Source organism: Mus musculus, chromosome 4, assembly GCF_000001635.26.
Source record: "Mus musculus strain C57BL/6J chromosome 4, GRCm38.p6 C57BL/6J".
Classification (NCBI taxonomy): domain Eukaryota; kingdom Metazoa; phylum Chordata; class Mammalia; order Rodentia; family Muridae; genus Mus; species Mus musculus.
Window position 1 is genome coordinate 94,969,891 of NC_000070.6, and position 14,776 is coordinate 94,984,666.

Sequence of the window (14,776 nt, forward strand, 5' to 3'; positions counted from 1 at the left end):
AGATGGCCTTGAACTTGGGGAAATCCTGATTCTGCCTTCCGACTATTGGGACTAGAAGCATGCCTGGCCTCTTTCCTAGGCAGTATTTACAAGTCACAGATCCAAATAAAACTGCACACAACACATTTAAAATTACCAAACAGAACATAAGTCAATTCAATTCATAATATAATTCACAGCAGCATCTATATAAATCTTTAGGAAACTGTCTTTCTTTACTATGTGATAAACTGCTGAGAAGACATTTCTTAAAAGCCTAGCAAATAAAAGATGGCATAAAATTATGTATTTTAACATCTGTGCCAAAGCCATCTTTAAAAAAAAAAAAAATCCTCTCTTGAATCAAGAGGGCTTTTCCACTGACCATATCTATTTTTAAAATTTTTCTTGTAATTTTCAATTGAACTAAAAAGGTTTTAAAAGGGATTGGAGGCTCAGTAGTTACAGTACTCCATTGCCAGCACACATATCACGCTACAACAACTGCCTGTAACTCCAGTTCCAATGGACTGGACACCTCTGGTCTCCATGGGCACCTGCACTCATACACATAGCCATACAGAGATACAAGGGAACACACATCATTAAAATAAAAAGGTTTTAAAAAACACAGATACATACATGGCTTTTGATGACTTCTGCAGGCTGCACATGAAAAACAGAAAACAGGAAACTGGTAAGTCTCTAAAACTGCAATTCAAAGCTTTTAATAGAACTATAAACTGATTTTTACCTGTTTGTGTATTTTTTATTATCCTCCTTTTGATTAACCCAGAATTTTCCTGGAAGTGATTTATTAGATAAATAATACCTATATATTATTAAGGAAACTTAAACAATATTAAAGGCATATAATTCTTATGTGACATCAAGCAGACAGACTTGTAAAAGACATCAAATGTAATCAAAAGCTATCCTGCTGCAAGCTTGTCCAGGGCTGCAAGCTGGTGCTTTCCACAGCGTCAGTAGGAATAACACAGCAAACACACCACACAGTTCCTGCAGTCAGCACCATAGCAATGCTGCTTTCCTTTCTCTTCCCTCCCACAAGTGGCCAAGAAAGAATAGCATCAATCCTTTTCATTTCTAAAATACAAGTAGTAAACTGATGAATGTGTTGTGTAGGGGAATTTAGGAACCAATGTTTCTGTATATTTAAAGGTCACAGAAAAGAACTCAGGATCCTTCTACACATTAATACAAGTAACGTCAAATGTACCGAGAAACTCCCTTCGGAGACGCTGGAACTAACCTGCTACAAAGCTTCTTCCCTAAGTCTGAACATTCTTCATTTAACAACTACCAACCGCATGTCATACAGTAGGCTATGTGCTAGAGACACACACACAAACACATATATTCCTCTCTATTCTCAAATGCTTATGAGTAACTCTTACTCTACTTATTTCTACATTTGGAAGTGAACAAGGGACTCCTGTTCAATAACCTAGACTTGCACTGTTCAATATGGTGGCTACTAGTCACATGTGTGGATCAAGCATTTGGAACACAACTAGCATTAACTGATATTTAGTGCTAAAATAAAATGTACTGTAGATTCCAAAGACTTAGTATGAAACACGGATGTTTTCATTTGAGGCTGGGGAAATGGCTCAATCAGTGCCTGCTACACAATCATGCGAATATAATTAGGATCCCTAGGCTCTATGTCCAAAGCTAGGTGCAACAGTTTGTGTGCACACAATCCTAGCACGGGCGCAGGCAGTGGCTCCCAAGAGCATTTGACTGGCTAGCCAACCTAGCCAAATCAGTCATCTTCACATTCATAAGAAGTCTCACCTCAGAAAAGAATGTGGATAGTGAATAAGGAAAACAACCACAGTCAACCTCTGACTTTGCATACACACGTGCACACAAACATACCCCTGCACACACACACGTAAAAAGAAACAATGTTTTCATATAAGCTAATACTTTAAATAAGATATACTATAAAAGAGTATATGCTATAATAATTCATTTATTTCACTTTATTTTATTTTAAAAGAGGGTACTAGAAAATTGGAGATTACATGTGCCTCTCATTTAAATAAATAATCTAAGCAATAACTGTAATATTTGGTAAAAGGGGCTAACCAATGGCAATTAAAAATACAGAAAAAAATTTCAAATGTTTCAAACAGAAGCAGTTGGAACAGAAATTCTGGATTAGATAGTGAACAGAGCTGTGGTTAAGATACTAACTGCTATTCCAGAAGGCCTAAGTTTGATTCCAGAAACCACATGGCAGCTCTCAACTGAGATCTGACCACCTCTTCTGGTATCCATAGGTACCAGGAACAAGAGATTCAGACATACATGCAAACAAAAACACACATAAATAATAATAACAGCAACAACAACAACACCAGCAGCAATAGTGGACAGAAATCTGTAAAATGAATATGGAAAAGACAAAAATAAGCCAGTATTTGTTAGTAATCAATTTTTAAAGGCCAAAAAAAAATCAGAAATTACTGTTTAAGCCTATCATATATAAGATACATATAAAAGAAAACTATATATAAGAAAACTGAGTCTCGAAGTTAAACTGGCGCAGAATACGCAGTTTGTTGCTGAGCCACAGATAAGGACCTACAAACTCTGAGATAAAAATCAGTCTATTTTGTCTTTCATTAAAATTCTTCTCATATAACATTTGTAAGCTGCACAGTTCCACATGTTCTTGACCTTGCGTAGATAAGTATCTCAGTTTTAGCTTATATGGTTGTGAAAATGGAGACTTAGAATTAAGATTCTGACTTAAATATTCTACCGTTCCTAAGCATTTACGCACACTTTGCATGCAGAGTTGGCTAACAACAAAAACTCAGAATTGTTGTGTCAGTCTCAGATTCACCAGTAAGCCATGCTTTTTGCACAGATAAGTGACATGAAACTACACAATCAAAATCTGTGGCCAAACAATCTTTATCTAATAATCACAGTGGCCTCTTCTGTAATGTTTGCACCAATTCCTTTTTTAGCCCTAAAACCTTTACTCTTCTCATAATTGATGAAGGATACTCTTCTTCCAACAGCATTTTCTCAATGATAGCTCTGTTCTCATCACTGATGGTGCTATCCAGAGTCCAAGGCTATTTAAAAACAAAAGAATGGCATGTGTAACTCTCTGTATATATTTTATTACTTAAAAAGCTATCTTATTTCATTGAGTGAAAGATATGATATAAACAATAACAGCTACAACTCACTAGGTGAATATACAGATACATTTTGATTTTCACAATCACCCTGAGACAGGCATAAACAGTCCACAAAGGTATCTGAAGCACTGGAGGCATGTTAAATGGAAGCAAAGAAACCTTGCGGTAAAGCCTGTTGGATTCCCAAGTTCATGTGGTAATAACGGCCACCGTACACAAAAAAACTCCTAGGCTTCAGGCATTTTGCTAAACATTTATTTAACCTGTTTCCAAAACTCAAGTCTGTTTTTCTTCGGCCAGAACCTGAGTAAATAATCATACTCATTTCACTTCTCAAAGCTATGTAATTTCCAACTCCAGTTTCTTTAAGATCCATGCTATTATAGTCACTACCCACACAATACCTTTGAATATCTATTTGGCTTCTCAAATGAAACATGCAAAACTGAATTCAGTATCTCGTCTGGCTTTCTAACTTGGCAGAGAGCACTGTCAACCACCACTTACCATTTAAACAGCCAGGAATCACTGTGGATTCTTTCCTTTCTCTTCCATCCCCAAATGCAATCTACTGAACAGCTCTACCTTCAAAGTATAATTCAAACTGGTCCCCTTATACCTCTTCTGGAACATGCAGGGCTAAGCCACTATTTAAAACCTTGCTTGGATTATAACAAATGGGTCCTAACCAGTCCCTCTGTTTCTGCTCTAATTACCTCTAGTCCTTTTTTTTTCTCCGAGACAGGGTTTCTCTGTGTAGCCCTGGCTGTCCTGGAACTCACTTTGTAGACCAGGCTGGCCTCAAATTCAGAAATCCGCCTGCCTCTGCCTCCCATGCGCTGGGATTATAGGCGTGCGCCACCACGCCCGGCTCCCTCTAGTCCTTTCTTTACCATTGTAGCCAAAGCATATCTGACAAACACAAATCCACTAGTCTGTACTGAAAGCTCTATGCTTCAATGTCTTGGTTCACTTCTAAAATGTAAACTTGTCAGCATAAGCCAGTGCTTTTGCACTCACTATTTCTCCTGCTTAGCATGTTAATTTTTATAATTAATGTAACCACTCATTTTTCCATTTTATTTCAAGTTAAATGTCACCTCCTCAAGTGTCCGTTATTGACTTTTCCTTACGGATTCCCTCAGTCGACAATCTACAAATGGTTTGTCTGCCAAGGTACTGCCCAACTGGGTTTTGTCTATGAATTCCACACCAGCAGAGCCACGTGTGCCTTGACGGCACTTGGAGTGCTTTAACCTACCCTCCAGTCTGGCATGGCAGGTGAGTATGCAGTTACTGCTACATGAAGACATGAACTCTAGGATTATCCCCGTCTTCCATTGAAATCAAAGTTGACAAATGTGAAGTGCTAAAGACCTGTCCCTAAATTAGCTGGATCTAAATTTACTTCTCAAGAGATCATTTTGTCAGAGTTGAAGAAAAAAGGGTCCTCTATTTTTGTTTTTTTGTTTTTTGTTTTTGTTTTTTGAAACAGGGTTTCTCTGTATAGCCCTGGCTGTCCTGGAACTCACTTTGTAGACCAGGCTGTCCTTGAACTCAGAAATCCGCCTGCCTCTACCTCCCAAGTGCTGGGATTAAAGGTGTGCGCTACCACTGCCAGGCAGGTTCCTCTATTTTTGTTTGTTTGTTTGGTTTTGTTTAGTTTTGTTTTTCAAGACAGGGTTTCTCTGTGTAGCCCTGGCTGTCCTGGAACTCACTCAGTAGACCAGGCTGGCCTTGAATTCAGAAATCTGCCTGCCCTAGCCTCCCAAGTGCTGGGATTAAAGGTGTGTACCACCACACCTGGTTAGGTTCCTCTATTTTTTTTTCTTTTTTCTTTTTTTTATTTTTGTTTTTTCAAGACAGGGTTTCTCTGTGTAGCCCTGGCTGTCCTGGAACTCACTCTGTAGACCAGGCTGGCCTTGAACTCAGAAATCCACCTGCCTCTGCCTCCCAAGTGCTGGGATTAAAGGTGTGCACCACCACTGCCTGGCAGGTTCCTCTATTTTTAAAGGAAGTGTCTCCATATATTACCTCTGTGGTTTTGGAGAATTAGGCCTTAGTTAAAACAAACAAAAAAATAAAGTAAAAGGGAGGGGGAGAAGAGGCACTCTGGGCAACTAGCTGCAATGTTATGTCACCTGACTTAGCTTACTTACAAGACAGCCATTTTCCCTTCTCCACGTTGAATCAAGATAGTGATCTTGAAAAACTGATGCTGTACTTTCATCATTTCTGTAATACAAAATATACAAAAAATAAACGATATTGCATCCATTTTCAGCTACAGATCACATAAGACAGGGCCTGGCCAGTTATTGATACAAAGCACCTTCTTTCCTTAACAAAGATTTGAACACAACAATACCTGCTCTGCCCTGTCAGCCTATGAGAGAACTGTAATGCAGCACAACAGCCACACACACACACACACACACACACACACACACACACAATAGTTAAATCTTTTAGAACAGTTAAGTCTGCCAAGAGTGCAAGAGCCTACTATCATTTCAAGTCATTGCAGAAATATTTTCATGTGGTCTACCATAGTGAGGACTTGCAACATTCACACTTGATATATGCATCAGAACACCTACCTGAATCTCCTTAAGGACCACAAGTTACATGGCTAAGCTTAAAATAACCTTTCCTCTCAAACCTGTCAGGTTTCCACTGTATACTCTCTTAGCCCTTGTAACATCAATCTCCCTAGCCGTCCAAGACACTAGGACCTGTTTGTTTCTGAATCTGCCCCTTTTCTTTCACTGTTTCCACTCTTTGTTTCACATCTGGGTCAGTGCAGGAGAAAAAGCTAGCAAGCCAGCTTCTCATCTTCCTTCACCCTTGTCCATTTACCTTCATTGAACACAGACATAAAGTTTAATGTCTGTTCTACCCACCAAGAATTAATAGTTTTATGACAGCAGGGACTTCATTTTCACAACTGCTATATACACTCAGGGGATGACACAGAATGTAATCAACAGTTGAATGAATGAGTAAAGAAACAAATGGGTAACGGACAGAGGACTGTAGTAAAGAATGAAGATTTTATCACAAAAGTACCCACCATGGTAGTACTTAATTGTAATACCAGAACTTAGGAGGTAGAGTCAGGAGGATCAGGAGTCCAATATATGGTAAATTCCTGGCCAGCCTTATCAAAGCCTATTGGAAATGGAAGGTAATAACATAATCAGATTTGGATGTAGAGAACATAATTATAAAACTACTAGAAAAACACAGCAATAATTTGTATCTATAAAAAAGGCAGAATGAGCAAGAGTGCTGTCTGAAAGGACACTTAATAAGTGACCAGATTTTGGGGGGTGGGGGGTAGAAAAATGACAGAAGGAAAAAGGAGGGAGTTCAGGTCTGTGCCTGGAGACTGTGTGGATGTTGCCATCATGCACTGAACTAGGGACAGCTCAGAGAAAAATCTGAAAGAGGGAAGCTGATACAGTGATGCTGAGGTACTTGTGAGACACAGAAGTGCTGGTAGGTTCTAGTTAGAGTTCTGATCGGAAGCTCACAGACACAGGTCAGTGAGGGTTTAGGGAAATAAAAACAAGTGTTAGGTTGAATTTGAGAGTTAGGTTTGTACATTAGAATGGCAGGGTAGCAAAACATCAACTTGACAGAAATTAAGTCAGGAGAGATGCCAGGCTTGGAGATATCACTAGGAATGGCCACTGAGCACAACTCTTATGGCAAAACACATTTCCTCAAGGAGGGTTCAAAAACATTCAGAAAAGGAAGATGAGAAGAAATAATAGTTGAAAGAAAACCAAATTGCAATGCTTGGTTTTCGTATCTAGCTTTCAGTAAATGCTTAAAACTGGTATGTTTCAAACTAATCTTCAAGAGTTCCTTAAATGCTACTGTCCCCTGTAACACAAAATACCTCAAGGGGCACTCGGCACACTAAACTCAACATGATTCAAACTCCAGCATTACAGGGCACCATTCCACATAATGTCAGTGATGCTCCAGAAGCAGTGGCTGACATGAGGACCCTCCTAATCCTGCTTGCATGCTGCATAGAAAGAAAGAAAGAAAGAAAGAAAGAAAGAAAGAAAGAAAGAAAGAAAGAAAGAAAGAAAGGAAGAAAGGAGAGAGAGGGATGGAGGGAAGGAGGAGAGGAAGAGGAAGGGGAGTGGAGGAGAAGGGAAGGGAAAAGAAAAAGGGGAAGAGGGGAAAAGGGGAAAGGGAAGGGAAGGGAAGGAAAGAAAAGACAGGACATGACTGCTCCTAAGTATGGCGGAGAAGAAAGTTCATTGTAGATAAAAGGGAGAGCATATGCAATGGTGGGGAACATCCAGAGAGAATATGACCCTGAACTGGGCCATGTAAAGAGAATGCAGAGAGAAGCTGCAACAGAGAGAGGCTGCCTGGGCCAAGAGACAGGCCAATAGAGTAAAGGACAGACCAAAAGGGCCAGATAGCCAAAATGGCTGAATTATATAGAGAAGGGCAGCTGGGGGAAGGGCAGACTAACTTCAGGGCTAAAGAAAATAGGGTAGGAGGCAGGGTATGCCAGCCATACCCTGCAACAGGCAAGACTGAAGGATGCTTTAAGAACCTGGAGGCCAGTTCCACTGTAATACAGCACCTCAGGTAATCATTTGTCTCTCCTTTGAGACCTAACATACGAGGTTAACATTACAACATGCCACCAGTAGTCTCAAGTGTCAAGAAAATGGTACAAGAAAAAGGGATGAAAAACTAAACACAACCAGGAAAGTTAAAACGAACCCTTGAGAGAGGCACAGAGCCAATGCTTTCAGGTGACGGTCACTGAACACCAGGTGAATTCCTTTATGAACTCCAAACTGCCCTCGCCCACTGAGGTCACCGATTCTCAAACATCACAAGCACTTGCTCAAGTCTGATATATCACACTGGTGTAGAGTTATTGCTATCTCAGGCTATCCACGTAACTTTTGAACTTTTGAGAAAATATTTATGTGAAGTTAACTACCCCTCATTTTCATCACATTTTAAGAACTCACTGGCTATTTTAAAATGCTTCTTATTCTGGTGCCTTATAGAGGAGGACTGGCAGTCTACAGTGGAGCAGCCCTCCTGTCAAATGAACTATATGGGCTGAAAATGGAGCAGTACTAGTAATAGTATGTACTTCAGCAGAATTCTAACGAAGTCGCTGACAAGTTACAAGTAATGTACCTGGCTTCTACAGGAGGTCCTATCTGGCCCCCATTACTTAAAAGGAGGGATACCGCGTCCTCCTAAAGGCACGTGTCAAATCAGGTTCAGTTTAAAATCACACTGCCCGTCCTTGCAGGCACTGGCATGACACCCCTAACTGGGTCTTCACTACATTATCCTAACACAGCAAAGAAAACATCTGCCGAGCATTCTCCATATGCTAAAACATCTCTCAGAATTATTTCATTCGATGCTTACAACAGTAAGATCGACAAGTGATTCTTGGTTTCCAAGCAAGCGGAGCCTTGCTTGGAAATGCCTCAAATGCCTTGATCACGGTCAGAGTGACAGTAAACAGGAAGAGCAAAAGCAAAAGGCAAACATGACTTGTCCAACTCTAAAATCTGGATCCTTTAGGGTAAGCTGCCTTTCCCCCAAGTTTTCAACAACTTGCTCTGAGAAGGAGGAATCAAACGACTGGACCAGGTCGCTAGCGGGCGCAGGACTAAATTAGACGCCAGTGTTCAAGATGCTGTGAGGCGCCTGAGACAGCGCGAATGCAGGTAGGAATCCGAATTAAACACTGTCCATCGCAGCCCAGAAAGTGGAGATAAACAGTGCAACCTGGGGCACCGGGTCCACTCCCGGACCCGGCCGACTTCCGGCTGGGAGCACCCCGGGTCCCGACGCCGTCCACACGGACCCTCGGCCAACCGCATCCTCCGACCCTTGCCTAGCACAGCCCGGCCCGCAGGACCCCGCTCCGCGCCTCACCCCGGCTGTGCAGCCGCCGCAACATCTCCTTCCACATCCACATCCGCCTCCTCCGCCTCCATGACTGCACCTGACGCAGGCGTACTCGCGAGATCCCGCGAGATGCGGCGGGGCGGGACCGGGGGCGGGCCCAGGGCCGGAGGCGGGGCCTTGGCGTGGCGCACTTCCGGGGAACTCCGGCGAGTAAGACCAGGAGACTGCGTGAAAGCTGCTTCCCCAAGGACCGCATGGGTTATCTCACTTCTCTCACGTCTTACGTGGGCTAACTCACAGCAGATCTTTTTCCATTCAGGCGAGAGACCCTGCTTTGTGGCATCCATTGTCTCTGGTTCATTTTCGCACACACACACACGCGCGCGCGCGCCTACCCGCCCCGCCCGCCACCGTGAATTATTAGAATGACCCAGTGGAATGGATGCAGGTTTCACGGATTTTATTTTATGGATAAGTAAATAGACTCAGAAAACTGACGTGATTGTTCAAACAGAGAGCTTGGTAGATTGATCTTTTAAACTCTGCCCTGAGTGTTTGCCATATACATACAAATCATTGCTGGGAATCTGTGAAGCAAAGAACTTAACGGTTTTCCAAGAAATCAGAGTCTTGCTTCTGCATTTTTCTGCCCTCAAATCTGTCTCTCATACAGTTAGAATCCATGACTCATTGTCTTCTCGATCAGACTGTGACTTCTTTAAGGATAAAACCTGTCTGGTAGTCCTTACACTGCCTGCGTTCAGCACAGTGTCTCACGTAGTAGAAGCTGTGTTGGACAGGTAAGTGTATTGGGAACCAGCAAAATAAACCTGATTTGTTGTTGTTTTGTTTTGATTTTTTGAAATAGGGTTTCTCTGTATAGCCCTGGCTGTTCTGGAACTCACTCTGTTGACCAGGCTGGCCTTGAACTCAGAAATCCACCTGCCTCTGCCTCCCAAGTGCTGGGATTAAAGGCATGCGCCACCACGCCCCGCAAAATAAACTTGTTCTTTTTTTTTTTTTTAAGTACTACCATGTCGTTTTCAGGCTTCATTTAATCATAGGGGTAAACTAAATTCAAGGTCCCAGGCCCTGGGGGAGCTTCTGTTGTAAGGAGACAGCTATTTGAGCCCAGCCATCTCAGAGACAACTTAGAAGGAGACAATTGTCTGCGTCCAGTCATCTCAGGGAAAGTTGTAAGGAGACAGCAGTTTGAGTCCAGCCATCTCAAGGACACTCTCCAGCTTGCTGTAGGGTCAAACTAAGTTCTTGTTCCCAGGCCCAGGAACCAGCTCCTATTCTGATTGGTGGAAATTCGCATGCTCAACCCTTTATGGTCAAAATATGATTGGCCGAAGCTACAGCCTACCCTGCTTGCCCTCCCTTACTTTATGGTTTCATCCTTTAAATATGCTATGTAATTCCCCTAAAAAGTCACTCTCCGGACTCTGTTCTATGTTCTCCGGCCTTGGTCGATCAGTAGCAGCTTGAATACAATACATCATTCACTTGATGTATGAGTTATGTTGGATCTATGCGGACCCCATAATAAGTGAACGAAACAATAAAACGAGCTTACTTCACACCTCAGCCTGAGAGTGTGATGGCAGGAGAGGCAGAAGAATTTTGTAAAATGAGGGCCCCGTGCTTTAGGAACTGAATAGTGTGTTTTACTTTTCAGGGCAACCTGGAACCATGGTGTTTATTTGTTTGCGCATTGTCAGAGGACTCATCTAGTAATCAATGCTAACAGCTTGCCTGACAGAGCATAGGCACTTAAAGGTGCCTGTTGGATTTAATCGGGAAATGCAAAATAGAAACACCAGTCTCTAACTCAAGAGCCAGGTAAAACTACCAGAGGGAATAATGCAGTACCCATTACTCAGGCAGGGCCAGGGATGGTGCCTGTTTGCCTCAGACATTGTGTGAGGACTGAAGAAACTTTGAGCGAATGTGTTAGGCCTGATTGGAATCCCAGGTGAGTGTGTATTGTTGAGATGTGTTCAGCCCTGTTAAACACCCAAAGACCCAGTCTTGTGGGGCAGCCATCTCTGTTGGGGTCAGGCTCGGAATGGCAAAGCCTTCCTGTGGTCCAAGTATGAGAGTTTATGAACAATTGACTACAGTGTGCAAGCCTTCCTGTGGTCCAAGTATGAGAGTTTATGAACAATTGACTACAGTGTGCAAACCTAACAAGTGCAGTGTCTTCCTCCAGGCTGTTTACAGCCCGAGGCTGTGCCTTTGCCAGGACCGCCTATCTAAGAGACTATCTAAGCCCTGTCCCTGTGCTGTACATAACTGTGCTGGGGCTCTGTGCTCTGGGTATAGTTGGTCCCATTCCATCGGAGTGTGCTCAGCCCACCTGACCCAGCTTTTCTGTGTACACATCTGTTTTTTTTGTTATTATTTTTCTCTTCTTTTTAAATTTCTGTCTCTTTAATCCCTCATCATCCAGTCATGTTTCAAGGTCCAAACCCATGCAGGGAAGCAGAACAGACTAGGAATTCTCATCGTTCATTGGGTAGACGATATGAAGGATATGGCCTAAGTAGGAATAGCTGTGGATAGATAGGCCATTGCTTTGGCACGGCCCAGTAAACCTTAGAAGCAAAACCTGAAAGGATTAAACTGGTTCTAGGTAATTTAACTTCATTATCACCTTCAAGTAGTATGCAGAAATAAAAGAATAAGTATCCAGCCTACAGTAAGTTAATGTTACAGTGTCTGGCATCCAATAGGCATCCAAAGAAGTAAAATATAGGCCATAGAAAAGACATTGTTTCCACTGAAATCTGTTTAGTTATAACACAGATGTTGGAGTTGCTATGTTTAGGACTTACTCATCCAGTACTGGCATGTGAGAGTCCTGATGCTAGAACATTAAAACAATGATTCTAATTGTGTCCTGTGTGTTTAAAAAGTAACATAGACACATGGAAAATACAGAAAGGATAACATTGAACCTTTGGAAATGGAAAGTATATTCCAGAGACAAAGAAAACATTTGATGAGACTAATAGGAGAGTAGATATTCCTAAAGAAAGAATCAATGAACCTGATCATGTAAGAAAATATGTCATTCAAAATGAAATGCATGAGGGGATATAAATAAATAAAAGCAGACACTGAGCTGTTGAAGGAGCAAGAGAAGCAGGTCAGGAAAACATTTACGAAAATAATGACTGAAGACTTTATATTTTGAGAGAAATAATAAATTAATAGATTCCAATAACTGCATAGATAAACAAATGATATTGTACTAAGGTCAATTACAATAGAATTGCTCAAAACCAGTAGAAAAGCTTCCCTTTGACAGTAAATGTCTTGTCAAGAAAGAGAAAATCAAGAAAGCTGTAAAGCAATATGTTTAAAATATAGGGAGAAAAACAATTAGTCAACTCAATGATATTTCTCAATGTTGTTTCTAGTAAACAAACCTTTCCAAAATCAGGACTCAGAGACATTGTTTTGTTTTGAGACAGGGAGGGCTTGCCCTGTAGTACAGACTTGCTATGAACTCAAGATTCTCTGGCCTCCATTACCAGAGTGGTGGGATTTCAGGCATGCACCACTATTCCCAAAGAAAAGTTTCAGAAAAAAATCAATAAAATATGAAAGATTAAAAATATTAAATAGGGCCCGGTGGTGGTGGTTCACGCCTTTAATCCCAGCACTTGGGAGGTAGAGGCAGGCAGATTTCTGAGTTCGAGGCCAGCCTGGTCTACAAAGTGAGTTCGAGGACAGCCAGGGCTATACAGAGAAACCCTGTCTCGAAAAAGACCAATATATATATATTAAATAGGAATGGAGAGATGGCTCAGCCGTTAAGAGCACTGTCTGCTCTTCAGAGATCCTGAGTTCCATTCCCAGAAACCACATGGAGGCTCACAACCATCTATATAATAAGATGTGGTGCCCTCTTCTGGCCTGCAGGCATACATGAAGGCAGAAAGCTATATGTTGTATACATAATGAATAGATAAATCTTTTTAAATATATATTAAAGAATATCCTTCAAGAAAGAAATTGTTTTAGGAAATGAAGCTGGGACTATATCAAAGAACTAGTAACACAGGATACATATATAAGAAGTGTGTGGGATTTTCTTCTGCACCCCGGAGCTGACCCTGTGCCACAGCTCTCCATATCCAAATTTCTCCCAGAGAGAACTGGTCTCCCAGGAGTGCTGACGCATAGGCTTACAGGAGGGACAAGCCACAGTCAGTGACAGCAAGACAAGCTAGCACCAGAGATAACCTCATGGTGAGAGGCAAGGTCAAGAACATAATCAACAGAAACTAAGGTTACCTAGCATCATCAGAACCCAGTTCTCCCACCACAGCAAGCCCTGTATAGTCCAATACAGCAGAAAAGCAAGATTTGGGTCTAAAATCACTCCTCATGATGATGATAGAGGACTTTAAGATGGGCATAAATAACTCCCTTAAAGAAATACAGGAGAACACAGGTAAACAGGTAGAAGCCCTTAAAGAGGAAACAAAAATCCCTTAAAGAATTACAGGAAAACACAACCAAACAGGTGAAGGAATTGAACAAAACCATCCAAGATCTAAAAATGGAAATAGAAATAATAAAGAAATCACAAAGAGAGGCAACCCTGGAGTTAGAAAACCTAGGAAAGAGATCAGGAGTCATAGACACAAGCATCACCAACAGAATGCAAGAGATAGAAGGGGAAATCACAGAAGCAGAAGATACCATAGAAACCATTGACACAACAGTCAAAGAAAATGCAAAATGCAAAAAGCTCCTAACCCAACATCCAGGAAATCCAGGACACAATGAGAAGACCAAACCTAAGGATAATAGGTGTAGAAGAGAGTGAAGATTCCCACCTTAAAGGGCCAGTAACTATCTTCAACAGAATTATAGAAAACATCTTCCCTAACCTAAAGAAAGAGATACCCATAAACATACAAGAAGCCTATAGAACTCCAAATAGATTGGACCAGAAAAGAAATTTCTTCTGTCACATAATAATAAAAACACCAGCCAGACATGGTGGCGCACGCTTTTAATCCTAGCACTCATGAGACAGAGGCAGGCAGACTTCTGAGTTCAAGGCCAGCCTGGCCTACAAAGTGAGTTCCAGGACAGCCAGAGCTATACAGAGAAACCCTGTCTTGAAAAACCAAAATAATGATAATAATAATAATAATAATAATAATAATAAAACACCAAATGCAGAAAAAGAAAGAATATTAAAAGCAGTAAGGGAAAAAGGCAGACCTATCAGAATTACACCAGACCTCTCAAAAGATACTATGAAAGCTAGAATATCCTGGGCAGATGTCATACAGACCCTAAGAGAACACAAATGCCAGCCCAAGGTACTATTCCCAGTAAAACTCTCAATTACCATAGAGAAACTAAGATATTCCATGATAAAACCAAACTTACACAGTATTTTCTCACAAATCTAGCCCTAGAAAGGAAATAGGTGGAAAACTCCAACCCAAGGAGGGAAACTACACCCTAGAAAAGGCAAGAAAGTAATTTTCTTTCAACAAAGCCAAAAGAAGATAGCTACACAAACACAATTTCACCTCTAACAACAAAAATAACAGGAAGCAATAATCACTATGCCTTAATATCTCTTATGGCCAAGAAGTACCTAAAGAAATGGTCAACATCCTTAGTCATCAGGGAAAAGCAAATCAAAACGACCC

General features: G+C 41.4%; 1 protein-coding gene and 1 long non-coding RNA gene across 12 annotated transcripts in view; one reads left to right on the top strand and one right to left on the bottom strand.

Moving 5' to 3' along the window:
- The window catches only part of Mysm1 (myb-like, SWIRM and MPN domains 1), a 37,119-nt gene extending 27,854 nt beyond the window's left edge, over positions 1 to 9,265 (bottom strand). For 6 of the 11 annotated variants that reach the window (XM_006503170.4, XM_017320261.2, XM_017320259.2 and 3 more), the window contains exons 1-5: positions 9,114 to 9,265; positions 5,327 to 5,402; positions 3,028 to 3,098; positions 734 to 811; positions 622 to 645 (exon numbers count right to left, since the gene is read on the bottom strand). In XM_006503170.4, coding sequence (XP_006503233.2) covers positions 622 to 645; positions 734 to 811; positions 3,028 to 3,098; positions 5,327 to 5,402; positions 9,114 to 9,175 — 311 coding nt within the window. In that variant the 5' untranslated portion in view covers positions 9,176 to 9,265. The remainder of the gene's footprint in view (positions 1 to 621; positions 646 to 733; positions 812 to 3,027; positions 3,099 to 5,326; positions 5,403 to 9,113) is intronic. The other 5 variants (XR_003954970.1, XR_003954969.1, XR_003954971.1 and 2 more) reach the window with 3 other exon arrangements.
- The window catches only part of Gm12694, a 39,844-nt gene continuing 34,298 nt past the window's right edge, over positions 9,231 to 14,776 (top strand). The window contains exons 1-2 of the long non-coding RNA XR_867913.3: positions 9,231 to 9,886; positions 10,768 to 10,931. This is a non-coding gene — a long non-coding RNA (predicted gene 12694). The remainder of the gene's footprint in view (positions 9,887 to 10,767; positions 10,932 to 14,776) is intronic.